Below are 14418 nucleotides of genomic sequence, written 5' to 3'. Positions count from 1 at the left end.
AAAAATTTGCTGCTAACAGGCCCAGGCAATATTTGCATTTTTTTTCTGTGCGTCGATTTTTTTGTCCCCTTTGCGCTCGCGTTAGTTAGTTGTGTGTCCATTTAACCATGCTGGGGATTGTACACAATATATGTATTTGTTTATATAATAGATTTGTTTATTTAATAGACTATAGCTCGCAGCATAGCAACATGCCCTATTGACTAATAGGGCCACACTAGCACAAAACAAAGTTGCTCAAGTCCATAAAATCGGCGCTCAGAAAATAGAGCAGGCGATCGACCAGACGAGAACTTCAATGCACGCAATTAATGATAGGACCAATCACAGATCAGCAACGAAAAGAGTCGTGAGTGCATGAGCGTAAGAAGATAAATGACAGCGAACACACACACAAACAGGTGACTGCTTGGTTATCTCTGGCTTTGGCGCAAGTCTGCGCATACACCTGTTTGTGTGGGTGTGTATGCTTTTCAATGTGGCGCATCGTTCTCACTCGAATTTTGATCGCTTGCTTATTTTCTGTGCGCCGGCTTTTTCGACCACTTAAGGCACTCACAATTTAGCAATCTGTTAGTGTGACCACAGTAGTTAATATGAACGACGCTTTTTTTATTTAATTAGTAGATTCTTAGAGCAGCCTTTATGTAAATTATTTATCTTGTTTAATAGTTGCCTTTGTTTAAAACAAAAATTTACCGAAATTGAAAGAAAGCTTGGCAATAGAACCAAGGCAAAAGAAGAGAACACCTTTTGCCTAGGCAGCATTGCGCATAAACATACATACATAGATACTTTTAGTTGCGCTTTGCCTAATACATAAATACATACATATATGCAAAATAGTTTCTCGGCGCACAGAAATTAGAGCAAGCAATTGATCTTAAGTTCGCAATTCGTAAGAGAGAAATTCATAAGTAGATAACGCATAACCAACCACACATAAGCATGAGTAGATATCCCTTCATAAAACACTCAAACATATTTATGTGTGCAGAGATAATCGTCAAGTATGCGCGTACGTATGTATGTGTATATGACAGCTTTTGCTTTGTCTTCTTATTAATTGCACTCTTACAATAATTTCGCGAAATGAAGAGATCATTTTTTTTTGGTAAACTTTGGATGGGTTTTGATTAGGTTTATTCAAGTTCGTATTTAAAAGAAAAACATTTTGTTTTTCGACCGAACTCTTAAAAATTTGATCACATTTCTATCAAACTTTAGAATACGATTTATTCTTATGTAATTAAAACATCCGAACCGTGGGAGTCCGAAAACATATACCATTATAAATACGGACTATATTTTCTTGGGAATTATCACTTATATTATTTATAAACAGATTTACTCGACTGCTCCAATTTAACTAAGACAGAATTATGTTGCGCAGACGCAAAGCGGACGAAAGTTAAGCAAATCGTGCGAGCGCCATTCTAAGGTAGATAACGCATAGGCAAGCATACACAAGCAAGCATAAGTAGATATCAATTGCAGAAACACACACCTAAACATACATATGTACATACATATGCATGCAGACAGAATCGCAAAATATGCGCGTATGTATGTGATTATGATTGCTAGTGCATTATCTTCATGTTCATCGCCCTCTCTTGATTTGTTAAGCAGAAAAATTTCATCATCTTATGGCAAACTTTGAATGGCCTTATATCGGTTAATTTGTATCAGATTTTGGAAAGGTATACGTTTAAAGTTTCGTTAAAGTCTTTAAATCGACCGAACTCTTAAAATGTTGAATACACTTTTGGCAAAATTCTGAATAGCATTACTTTTAATGTCCATTATAATTTCCGATGCGTACGAGCCGGATAATATATACACGGACAGTTTTTAGCCGCGAATTATCACTAATAATATTTCTAAGCTTCTTTACTCGACTGCTGGCATTTAATTAAAACGGAATTATGCTGCGTGGACGAAAAGTGCACGAAAACTCGAGTGAGCGCCATTCGAAGGTAGATAACTTACTAACAATTACACACATGCATAAGGAGACAAAATGCAGAGGGAATAGGCAAAAATGTAAAAATGTACATACATACATATGTGTATATGTGTATATGCGTGCTTGTGCATTATCTACATATGCGTCGCGCTCTCCCGAATTTTTGTGAGCAGCAACAAGAGTTGTTCTACTTTCTGTGTGCCCTTTTTTACATTTTTTTTTGCTATTCCCCTCGCGCAGCTTAGTTTTGTGTAGGCAATCACACACATGCATACAAAGGTACGTACAAGTATGCACACACACACACAAATATGCTCAGGCAGAGGGCATCGCCGAATATGTATGCATGTAGGTATTTGCACATGCGCTTATCGCTTTAAATAAGACTTGCGCCCACGCAAAGTAGTTTTCTGTTAATTTGAGCCCATTATTAAATTAACACAGGGCAAAGATTCTGCACAGCCGCAAGTTGTAAGTTGCTGGTTGTGAGAAATTGTGATATTTTTATTTATAAAATTAGACACGAGATATTCAAGTCTGATATTTAAAATAGCTGCAACTCGGGTATATGTATAAGGACCGATTTCGTAACAACATACCTTTTAAGTCTATTAAAGACAATCCGCAATATATTTAAAGAGCTTTAAACACCTGCCTGGGTGAGACTAACATACGAATAAATTAAATAAAATTACTGCGTAAAGTGGACAAGAAAAACTGGCGCAAAGAAAATCGAGTGAGGTTTATAGCTGCCCTTACTAATTTGATACATTTTTTTAAAATATTAATAGTGGAATTTTCGAATGTCGATTTATAATTCTGGTCTGCAAAGTACCAAAAATTATAACTACTTTTAAAATAAAACAAAAGAAAATATAATGGCTATACCCAAAGTTAGAAGGGCAGCTAATTTAACCAAAATATGTTGATTTTATATCAGAATCAATCTCGGAAACAATTTTCAAAATAAGCAGCAAACGATCACAAGATAAATTATTTTTTGGAGCATAAGCAAATACACATATGTATGAATAGATAACACGAAAACAATCACACATCCCAACAGGTAATAGAAAGAGGGAATTGCCAAATAAATAGAAATGTGTGTATACATATGTACATACTTGATGCTTGTCATTATCTACTCACGAGTTTTATTTATGAAATGAAATATATTATTATATTAAAACTTTAAATGTCTCTCCTTAAGTCCAATTATTTATAATAGATTACATTTTGATTTCCGAACCGAACCGGATTTGGCAACAGGTTAGATTTTTGTCATAATAATGTCATTTGGCATTATAATGGCATTTACTTGAGACGCTTCATAGTTTTATATTTTAAACAGCTTGATTCAACTGCAGGCGTTTAACTAAAACAGAACTTATTGCGTGGGTGCAAAGTGAAGTAAAATCGGCGCACAGCAAACCATAAAATATATATATTAATATAATAAATAATATATATTAAACAAGTACCGCACTTGCCCTTACTCAAATAATAATTGCTTTAATAGACTATAGCTCGCAGCATAGCAACATGCCCTATTGACTAATAGGGCCACACTAACACAAAACAAAGTTGCTCAAGTCCATAAAATTGGCGCTCAGAAAATAGAGCAGGCGATCGGCCAGACGAGAACTTCAATGCACGCAATTATTGATAGGACCAATCACAGATCAGCAACGAAAAGAGTCGTGAGTGCATGAGCGTAAGAAGATAAATGACAGCGAACACACACACAAACAGGTGACTGCTTGGTTATCTCTGGCTTTGGCGCATCTCTGCGCATACACCTGTTTGTGTGGGTGTGTATGCTTTTTAATGTGGCGCATCGTTCTCACTCGAATTTTGATCGCTTGCTTATTTTCTGTGCGCCGGCTTTTCCGACCACTTAAGGCACTCACAATTTGGCACTCTGTTAGTGTGACCACAGTAGTCAATATGAACGACCCATTTTTTTATTCTATTAGTAGATTCTATTATTAATCGTATTTAATAGTTGCCTTAGGATTTTGATGAAACAAAAACGCAACGATATTGAAAGAAAGCTTTGCTTTCATGATAGCAGGCATCGCCACATAGTAAAGTAAACGTAGAGTTTTATCGCCAATCATCAACCGCACAAAAACAGCAGCTCTTAATGGTTTCTTATTTTCATAACTAAAAGCCGATTTTTAATGACGAGTGTGTTCAATGGAACCAAAACAAAACGAGATTTACAGTTCTTGTGTCCAGCACCATTGCGCATATACATATGTATGTATGTATATACATATTATCAATTTCGCTTTGCCTAATACATATATGCAAAATAGTTTCTCGGCGCACAGAAATTAGAGCAAGCAATTGATCTCAAGATAAATTCTTCTTTGAAGCGATAAGCAACAACAAAAATTCGCGTAAGCGCAATTCAAAAGTAGATAGTGTATATTACTGCGTGTGCATCATCTACTTATGCATTTGGCCTTACGAATTTTGTCTATTCAAGACGAGGCCGGCTCTGTTTTCTGTGCGCCGATTTTTGTTGTCCGCTTTGTGCTCGCTCATATACATAGTTCTGCGATAGTTTAACCCCCGTAGTCAATTGCACTGTTTATAGCTCCAAGTTGTTAATTGTTGCTGGGTGGAATGTAAAGGTCGGCTCTTTGGTAATCTGATTCAATTATGATACATTATGGTTTGAAATTTATATATGTATATGTATGTATGTACGGATCAATTCTAATGAATATTTACCATACTTGACAAAAATCTCGTCTTTGACAAACATTGCGATGTAACCGCTTGACTTAAAAAACTAAATCATTCTAAAAACAGAAATTGGTTACCCCAGATAATCAAAAATTATCAAAAAACTTTCGACTTCCGAACTGTCCAAAATTTTGGGCGAAAATTGTGAGGTCAGTTTTGTCAAGTTCGGTCAAAATTATAATTTGATTGTTAACAAGAAAATGTAGATTTTTATTTTTTTAAGCCAATTGATAGTACTGATCCTGACGAGTTCAAAATGGTATAAAATTCCCAACTCGGACATTATTTGGCCGAGATATTGAAAAAATCTTATCAAAAAAGTTTTGATTTTCGAACCGACCCCGGTTTTTAGAAAAAACGTGATGTAACCCCTTGCCATTTTGGCCGATTTGGACCAAAATTTAGATTTTCATTTTTTGATGCCAATCGATAGTACTGATCCTTACGAGTCCAAAATGGTATAAGATTCCCAAATCGGACGTTACTTGGCTGAGATATTCCAAAAAATCATCAAAAAAGGTTGACTAAACACAGGCGAATCGGTTTTTGGTCAACCACTTTTTTAACCCATCGATCTTTAAAATGTTTGAATGCCATTTGTTAGTAGGGGTCCGTACAAATTCAAAAAGGTATAACATTTCAAAATCTGACATCATTTGGCCGAGATATTGAAAAAAAATCATCAACAAAGTTTTGATTTTCGAACCGACCCCGGTTTTTAGAAAAAACGTGATGTAACCCCTTGCCATTTTGACCGATTTGGTGAAAATTTAGATTTTCATTTCTTTGTTGCCAATCAATAGTACTGATCCTTACGAGTCCAAAATGGTATAAAATTCCCAAATCGGACAATATTTGGCCGAGATATTCCAAAAAATCATCAAAAAAGGTTGACTTTACAAACGAATCGGTTTTTGGTCAACCACATGTTTTAACCAATCGATTTTTGAAATGTTTGAATGCCAATTGATAGTAAGGATCCGTAAAAATTCAAAGAGGTATAACATTTCAAAATCTGACATCGAGATATTGAAAAAAAATCATCAAAAAAGTTTTGATTTTCAAACCGACCCCGGTTTTTAGAAAAAACGTGATGTAACCCCTTGCCATTTTGGCCGATTTGGTGAAAATTTAGATTTTCATTTCTTTGATGCCAATCAATAGTACTGATCCTTAAGAGTCCAAAATGGTATAAAATTCCCAAATCGGAAATTATTTGGCTGAGATATTGAAAAAAAATCATCAAAAAAAGTTTTGATTTTCGAACCGACCCCGATTTTTAGAAAAAACGTGCCTTGCCATTTTGGCCGATTTGGGCCAAAATTTAGATTTTCATTTTTTGATGCCAATCGATAGTACTGATCCTTACGAGTCCAGAATGTTATAAATTTCCCAAATCGGACATTATTTGGCTGAGATATTCCAAAAAATCATCAAAAAAGGTTGACTTTACAAACGAATCGGTTTTTGGTCAACCACTTTTTTTAACCCATCGATCTTTAAAATGTTTGAATGCCATTTGTTAGTAGGGATCCGTACAAATTCAAAAAGGTATAACATTTCAAAATCTGATATTATTTGGCCGAGATATTGAAAAAAATCATCAACAAAGTTTTGATTTTCGAACCGACCCCGATTTTTAGAAAAAACGTGATGTAACCCCTTGCCATTTTGGCCGATTTGGGCCAAAATTTAGATTTTCATTTTTTGATGCCAATCGATAGTACTGATCCTTACGAGTCCAAAATGGTATAAGATTCCCAAATCGGACTTTATTTGGCCGAGATATTCCAAAAAATCATCAAAAAAGGTTGACTTTACAAACGAATCGGTTTTTGGTCAACCACTTTTTTTAACCCATCGATCTATGAAATGTTTTAATGCTTTTTGTTCGTAGGGATCCGTACAAATTCAAAAAGGTATAACATTTCAAAATCTGACATTATTTGGCCGAGATATTGAAAAAAATCATCAAAAAAGTTTTGATTTTCGAACCGACCCCGGTTTTTAGAAAAAACGTGATGTAATCCCTTGCCATTTTGGCCGATTTGGGCCAAAATTTAGATTTTCATTTTTTGATGCCAATCGATAGTACTGATCCTTACGAGTCCAAAATGGTATAAGATTCCCAAATCGGACATTATTTGGCCGAGATATTCCAAAAAATCATCAAAAAAGGTTGACTTTACAAACGAATCGGTTTTTGGTCAACTACTTTTTTTAACCCATCGATCTTTAAAATGTTTAAATGCCATATGTTAGTTGGGATCCGTACAATTTCAAAAAGGTATAACATTTCAAAATCTGACATTATTTGGCCGAGATATTGAAAAAATATCATCAAAAAAGTTTTGGTTTTCGAAAGATTTTTAAAGACAACGTGTGGTTGTATTGGTTTGCGATGTAGTAACAAATGAAAAGCTAGTCCGACTGCGGCGTAGAGAACTAAAATATTTGTTTTTTATACCCTTGCAGAGGGTATTATAATTTTGTCGTGAAATGTGTAACGCATAGAAGGAGACATCTCCGACCCCATAAAGTATATATATTCTTGATCAGTATCAACAGCCGAGTTGATATAGCCATGTCCGTCTGTCTGTTTCTATGCGAACTAGTCTCTCAGTTTTAAAGCTATCTTTAAGAAACTTTGCAGAATTCCCTCTTTCTGTTGCACGCAGTTCATATGTCAAAACCAGCTGGATCGGACCTTTATACCAAATAGCTGCCATAGGGACGATCAGACGAAAAGTAGGTTCTTGTATGAAAAACATTTTGGTTTATAAAGTTATCTTGACTAAACTCGGTATTTATTAGTTTTACTACGCTCTTCATATATATGCAAAATCCTATTAAGATCGGACAACTATATCATATAGCTGCCATAGGAAAGATCGGTCGAAAATTAAGATTTTGTATGGAAAATTTTTATGTGTTTCAAGATATCTTGACCAAACTCGGTATTTATTAGTTTTACTACGCTCCCCATATATATGCAAAATCCTATTAAGATCGGACAACTATATCATATAGCTGCCATAGGAACGATCGGTCGAAAATTATGCTGTTGTATGGAATTTTTTTGGTTTTTCAAGATATCTTAACCATACTCGGCATTAACTATTTTCCCTGTGCTTCTTAGATACGGGCAAAGCACTATGATCATTTTGAAAAGGTTGGGTCTGCAAGGGTATTAAATCTTCGGCGTGCCGAAGATAGCACTTCTTTCTCGTTTTTTTTTATTATATTAGTTTAGTAGTTTGATGGATAAAGATTCAGATTATCCGCCAGTCGGGTACTCCTAAAGTGAGCACTCCTACTTGTTTTTGTTTTATTTTTGTAGTTGCCTGTGTAAATTTATACATGCCTCATAACACATATTCAAATATCATGGTTGCGACCTCGCTATATTTCCAGAAAATAATACGACACCTGCTTAAGTTATTCTCCAAGAATATTTAATTCTAATACATAAAGCTTTCAAATGTTAAAAATGTTATATAGAATAACTGTGTTTTGTAAAACTTTTAAAAGGTACATTTTTGTTGATTCCTTGGTGTCATATCCTAAGCCACGTTGCAGGGCTTGATGAGTTCGAGCTCCTTGATGTCCATCGCATTGTTTTGTTTTTTCCACTGGAAGGCCTTGCAGGCCACTTTGAAAACATTTTGGATACTTCTGAAGGGCCTGAGGCTGTGCTTCCTAACGTCAACATATAATGGACTGCTTGTAGCATTCAGCAGCGATTCATAGACCATTGTGCTGACTCAACTTTGCAAAGTGTGGATTTAATATGATGTTCACCTTACGGAATCTGTGCGTATTTATATGTCAGCCTCAACCATCATCCCTCATGTCTGTTTGATCAGCCAATCACCAATCACTTCGCTTGAGGCAAGTTTTTTTTCTAAGGGTTCACGCATTCCACTTCTCAGAGTTACAGGTAGTCGAGGCTCCTTTACATGCACGTGTGTCAGGCTCGTTCGTCCGCTCCTAACTTCAGTTGAATATATTTATATTCTTTTCATTTCTTTTATTCGTATGGTTTGCCTGCGGAGGAGTTTCTTTTGTGGACTCTCCGCGTTTATTAATCATTTCATGGTTAATAGAATGACAGCGGAGCATGTTGCCCAAAACCCTCGTTAAACATATGCTGTCCGTAAAGTATACGAAATGCAGCTATTTGATAATGACAAGTTGTTTGAATATACGACTGTAGAGACCATTGTGGCTTATGGGTTAATGTATTGTGTTCAGATTTCGGCTTATCTCCAAACCTGATACACAGTATTTTCCATGCCGTTTTGGACGACAAAATTTTTAAAAATGTTTTTGTACTCTTTATCCCCAAAACTATGGTCTGCAGATATGTCCCTCGCAGATATGTCCCTCTGCATGTCAGTTCAAGATCATTACGGTTCAATTTTTTACTCATAGCAAATCCGGAGTGTTGGTTTCTATGTTACACGCATTCGCATATATATATAGAACATATAATATTATTTGATTATTCCCGCAAATAAATATTTTTAGCGGTCAAGTCTTTTTGGGGCATATTCCTTTTTACGCAATAATTAACAAGTGAGAACGCTGTAGTCGAGTGTGCTCGACTACAAAATTCCCTGTACCCAATCAATATAATATTCTGGTTGTGGGCACCACGCGCTGAATTCTTCAAAAACTCATGTTTTTATAGCCTGTGCTCAATAAAATGTGTTTTATAAGTTGTTTGTCAATTTGCCTAACAGGTAGACGAAGGCTTCAACGACCTCATAAATAATAGGTATTATTTATTAATAGACAACGAGCTAAAGTTAGTTAGTCACAAACGTCTAAATGAACGTATCGATCTTAGACACTATTCAAATTTAACATATTTTAGAAAAGGGATAAGAAAAACGGCTATTTTTGGCTACACATGTAGACATTTGGCAAACGGCTTTGCAGATATGTAAGAATATATCTAGGAAAACAGAATATTTTGCCATCCTATAGAGCTTGATAAGATTTGGCTCGTATGGCATCAGCATACTGAATCCAATAAAAGCCGAGTGTAATAAATTGAAAACAAGGAACAGTTTTTCTTCTAGCTCTAATTATTTATTTGCTTAAACTAAATATTTTACATGGAAGACAATGATTCTTAGCCTAAAAGTTACCTAACAAACAAACATGGAAGACAATGATTTTCTTATAAAAACTAAAGATACCCTAACATAAAATCACAATAATTTACAAATATGCTCGTAGAGTTAAATGATTGTGTGCACAAGCACACAATCTATGCTAATATCACCCTGAGATTGCGGTCGGTGCCAAGTGGATCACTGTACCCAGCACTTGACTGGAGCAGGTGACACTTGGTCTTAAAGCTGACATCAATGTTGGCGGCTCGGCGAGCGGGTTAAGCCTGAACCCAACGGTCGAATCTCTCGCGCATTTGCTGCTCCTGCTGCTGCAGGCATGTCCCATCGGCGGAGGTCCAGAAGAAGGTGCCACTGGTCGTGCGCGCAAAGTGCACCGGTATGAAAGTCTGATCGGGTTGCACAGGCACAACGCTTTGATGCTCATCTTGCTGGACGATAATGGCCGCATTGTTGGGGCATTCGCGCAGATCGTTGAAGAGACGCTGCTCCAGTAGCTCATTTGCCATGTTGTCACAGCTGGCAACCGAGTCTTTGCGCATGTCCTCCAACGATGAGTTGATCTCGTTCTGCGATTGCACTTCGGCGAGGGTTTTGCGTATGAGCTGCTTCTTCTTGATCAACCTCAGCAGTGGTTTGACAAGTTTCTTGAGGCTAAGCATAGCCATTGTATGCTGATCTGATTTTCGCTGCATCGTCGAGCTGGTCTCGAACTTGTATTCCCGCGTGATGAAAGACATTGTAAGCGATACAAATTGAAATTGTTGCAACAGGCGGACTTCTTGCCACGTTGCTGGTTCGTACTGTTCTGCTCTTTGGCCAGCGGAGGCTCTGCTTTTATACGATCGCCGCTCAGAGGCAACCAGCCGAAATACCCGCTGCGCTCGCAATACTCTGTACTCTCTCTGCTGTCAGCCAATGAAAATGCGCCCTTGAGGCAGGTGGTTGGTTGCGCATCGGATGAGAGAATGAGAATCTCCGTTGCTGCATTTCCCAGATTTTTAAAGTGGATTTTTGGTTGGCATTTGTTGTTTCACAAAAACTGCTTTCTTGTTGCACCGTCTCTTTCGCTCGTTACCTGCCAAACACGAAATCCCAAAATCACATTCCAAACTCCCTTGCCCGACACGAACGGACAAGTCGAAACAAGTCCGTAAATACCCAACCCTAAGTGCTGAGGATTTTAAAATTCGACACACTATCCGAAAATGACAGGGAGCGAGAAACACAATAGTTTGCGTATCGCAAAGGCAATCTCTGTGCTGGAAAACCCAACTTGTTGGTCATTTCATTGAGACAGCACGAAAATCCCAATTCCTCGTCGTGCCCAACCTGTAGGTAGAAAGTAACGTATTTTCGGTGTTCCGGACTTAATGTGAGTTCTGAAGGTTAGTCAAAACGAATTAACGCGCTATTTGGTAAGGAGATGCCGCAGCAGATCTCGGAGCGGCAGGTACTGGGCAAACCCAACCGTTTGCATATATATATTTGTTTGTCATTGTTGTTTTTAGGATCTGTCTGTTGTTGGTGCGTAAACAATTTACGACGCGGGTGATGCATTCTCGATGCTCAAATTTACAAGAATTTTGTCGGCAAATTATTTTTGAGTCTTCGAATTGTTATTTGAGCATCCCCTTCGGAACATTACTTTCTTTATTTTATTTTTAACGGTTTTACGCCAAGCATCCTTCAAATGGGGAAGAAGGGTACACTCAATTTGTGTGGGTGTGTTCATATACATATGTATGCGTGACCATACAGAAGTAAATATTAGCATCGCCAGATTCAAATAAAGTTTGATTATTGTTAAGATTATTCCACACCGAGTCAGAATCAGTAGAAATCAGAATCGGTAGAAAAGCTAGAGACACGAAATTTAGTTGTTGCAAAACCAAATAATCAATAAACTCATGATGAACATTTTGGAAACAATCAATATAGAATAAAATAACACAATAATATTATAAAGTATAATTGTTATTATCATTCTCTGGATTCAATAAAATGGGTAACAAATGGTATATATATATATGGTATATATACATACAGAAAGCGGCATGCCCAACCTTATAAGGGTTTCAATTAGTCAATGTGACCCTGCCCGTACGAGCGGGTATAACATATTTCAGAGAATATACAAGCCACCGTAATTTTAAATGGTTATAAGCAATACGAAGATCAAGTTTACGCCTTTTTTCAATATCAGGATCTAGCTCCGGATTTTAAGCAAATCCTTTAAAAATTATCAAAGCACAATATGAAGGTGTCTGTTTTCATATATGTACATATATAGATTCCAAATATTTTGGTCCTCAGATTCCTCCAGCGATTTTCCGAAAATAGCACAATCTATGTTTATATGTCATAATAAAGTCCTGAGCATTTTAATGGAATTGAATAGTTCACACAAAAGTTGATCAAGGCACAGATCTCGAGGCTGCTGGCTACAGGATACCCTCTAATCGGGCAATTTCGAGTAAAGCACTTTTTCCTTTTCGTCATGCACACTCCCTTCATTTTCAGAAAAGTGTTCTTTTCTATAGTTTCTTTATATCGCGAACTCTCGAGTATTGTCCGTTTTTATAATCATTTGGCTGTGGGTTCAATTTCGCCTATCTATCATGCCATCTCGCAGAGGATCGCTCCGTAAAAGATTGAAGTGATGGCAGTTATCCCTTCTTTACCGAGCTGCATTCGTTTTGGGTCATTTTAGGGTTCGTTTCATTAATTCCTCTTTTATCTTTTTTATGAGTTTGGTGTTTTTACCTGCGCATTTACGGCTGACCCTTGCACGTGTGCAACCTAGTGCCACCAAATCCAACAATACACAATCGAAGCACATATAGGAGAATGCATTAGAAAAGGGCAATTCAGCAGAAAAAAAATCATATCCAATGCAGCGTAATGGTAGCCTTCCGGAAACGGATTAAAATACATTTTCTCTGACGATATTTTGAAACATATTTTCACTGTACTTTTTCGGTCCTTAAATGTTTATAAAATGTCTATTTGTAACTGGTTTGATTCTGTTCCAAGTTCCAGATCAACATGAATAGATAAGTCAAAATTGCAATATTTCGCCGACAATCCGAGAGTCCTTAAATAGTTATTTATATAAGCTCTTACAGAGATTCAATATACTGGCTTGAAGTCGTATTCGGTATTATTCAAAAACTAAATATATGCGCGTTTAAAAGGTCTAAAGTCTTTGCAAACCAATTTGGGCAGGTGGACTATTCGAGAACTCCTTTAAAGATCACTCCAAATATTGTTGACACGTTTACAAGAATCGCAACATAAACACAATACAGTTTGAAATTCACTGCTTTAAGGTAAATTTCCAAACTATTTTTTCGACTTTATCAAACCGTTATTGTGGACATAATTTTGCGCAGTCGGCTGCACCCCACTGCGTACTTGTTTTTTTTTCTGGATACGCCCGGACAGGTCGATTTCTACCCAGGTAAGTCAGCTACGCTTTGCCGAACAAGTGTGACAAATCGCACCCAAGATCTAAAAAATTCAAGAAAATGCAAGACAGTTTTTGCTATTCTGAGAATGTCAAACAAAAGGAAAGAAATTAAATCAAAAATGCACTGGCGCCGGCGTCCTGCTGATTATTCTACCCTAACGTCTAACAGACTGTAGGCTGTACGTGCAAACGTGTCGAAATTACCTGTTCAAGTAAAGACGCGTAGCCTAGGTAAAAGAGTAATTGGTGCAACTCACGTACCTTTTATGGGCTATGTGTTCGAAAAGATAAGTACAGTCAAAGATACTTTCAACCACAGCCAGACTCGTAACTCGTGTGCGGCCTAAAAGCAAAATCATGTTGATAATGTATTCGATTCGATCAACACTTTAAGACTCGTTAGCTATCGTACATATGATTTACATGGGATGGGATAGTACTTCATTTGTATTTCCATATGCACTTATCATCCAACTATTGGTGCACAAGTATTTTACAAGAATTTAATGTGCACTGAGCTAGCATATGGAATAGCTTTCATTGCTGATTAGTAAAGATTATTGGGGCATGGCAAACACTTGCACCTCCGCTCTGAGACCTTCAAGATGTGAGCACTTGAAACGGCTGAGCTAAAAAACCGATATGTAATGAATACCAATGCGATTCAAAATAGTGTTCACTTTCCATTTAGCGGCACTTAATTTAAGAAACTGGAGCCACATCCCTCGCCTGGGGTTGCTGAGGTTTGTGTTATGAGCTGCACTTGAGATCACAGCCCCAGACGCCTGTTGTCAAATATAACAGCGGTCGGGACACCAGATCTCGGCTGTCGTTCTTGTAAAGTGATATTTACGAATGTACATTTCACTTCAATCTGTCGCCGTCGACCAACTATCCTAATTGTCAAGTGCTGCCTCAGGTCGTCTAAACGGATCAAATTGCATTGCTGGCAATGAAAATCTTTGGGTTTCTGTTACGTCTACGGTTTGTGAAAAAGTTGTCTTCTATCTAGAACCCATTTGTCAATATAAAACAAGAGTTGTATAGTCAAAAAGGGCCGACTAGGCGATGCTCTGTAC

General features: G+C 37.1%; 1 protein-coding gene across 1 annotated transcript; it reads right to left on the bottom strand.

Annotated features, from left to right (window-relative positions):
• Nucleotides 1–9883: 9883 nt before the first annotated feature.
• Nucleotides 9884–10681, bottom strand: Tom (Twin of m4). Its single transcript, XM_064688908.1, has one exon. The coding sequence runs from the start codon at nt 10605–10607 to the stop codon at nt 10128–10130; it is 480 nt and encodes a 159-aa protein (XP_064544978.1). The 5' UTR covers nt 10608–10681; the 3' UTR covers nt 9884–10127.
• Between the last annotated feature and the right edge of the window lie 3737 nt (nt 10682–14418).

This window comes from Drosophila montana, unplaced genomic scaffold (assembly GCF_035044405.1).
Source record: "Drosophila montana isolate Dmon_TW-CO22-7 unplaced genomic scaffold, ASM3504440v1 contig_3216_1, whole genome shotgun sequence".
NCBI classification, from domain to species: Eukaryota; Metazoa; Arthropoda; class Insecta; order Diptera; family Drosophilidae; genus Drosophila; species Drosophila montana.
Note: the sequence above shows the minus strand (reverse complement) of the source record. Positions and strands in the feature narration are given on the sequence as shown.

Excerpts from the sequence above, each read along its gene's own strand:
- Tom (XM_064688908.1), bottom strand. The coding sequence starts at position 10,607 with ATGTCTTTCATCACGCGGGAATACAAGTTCGAGACCAGCTCGACGATG.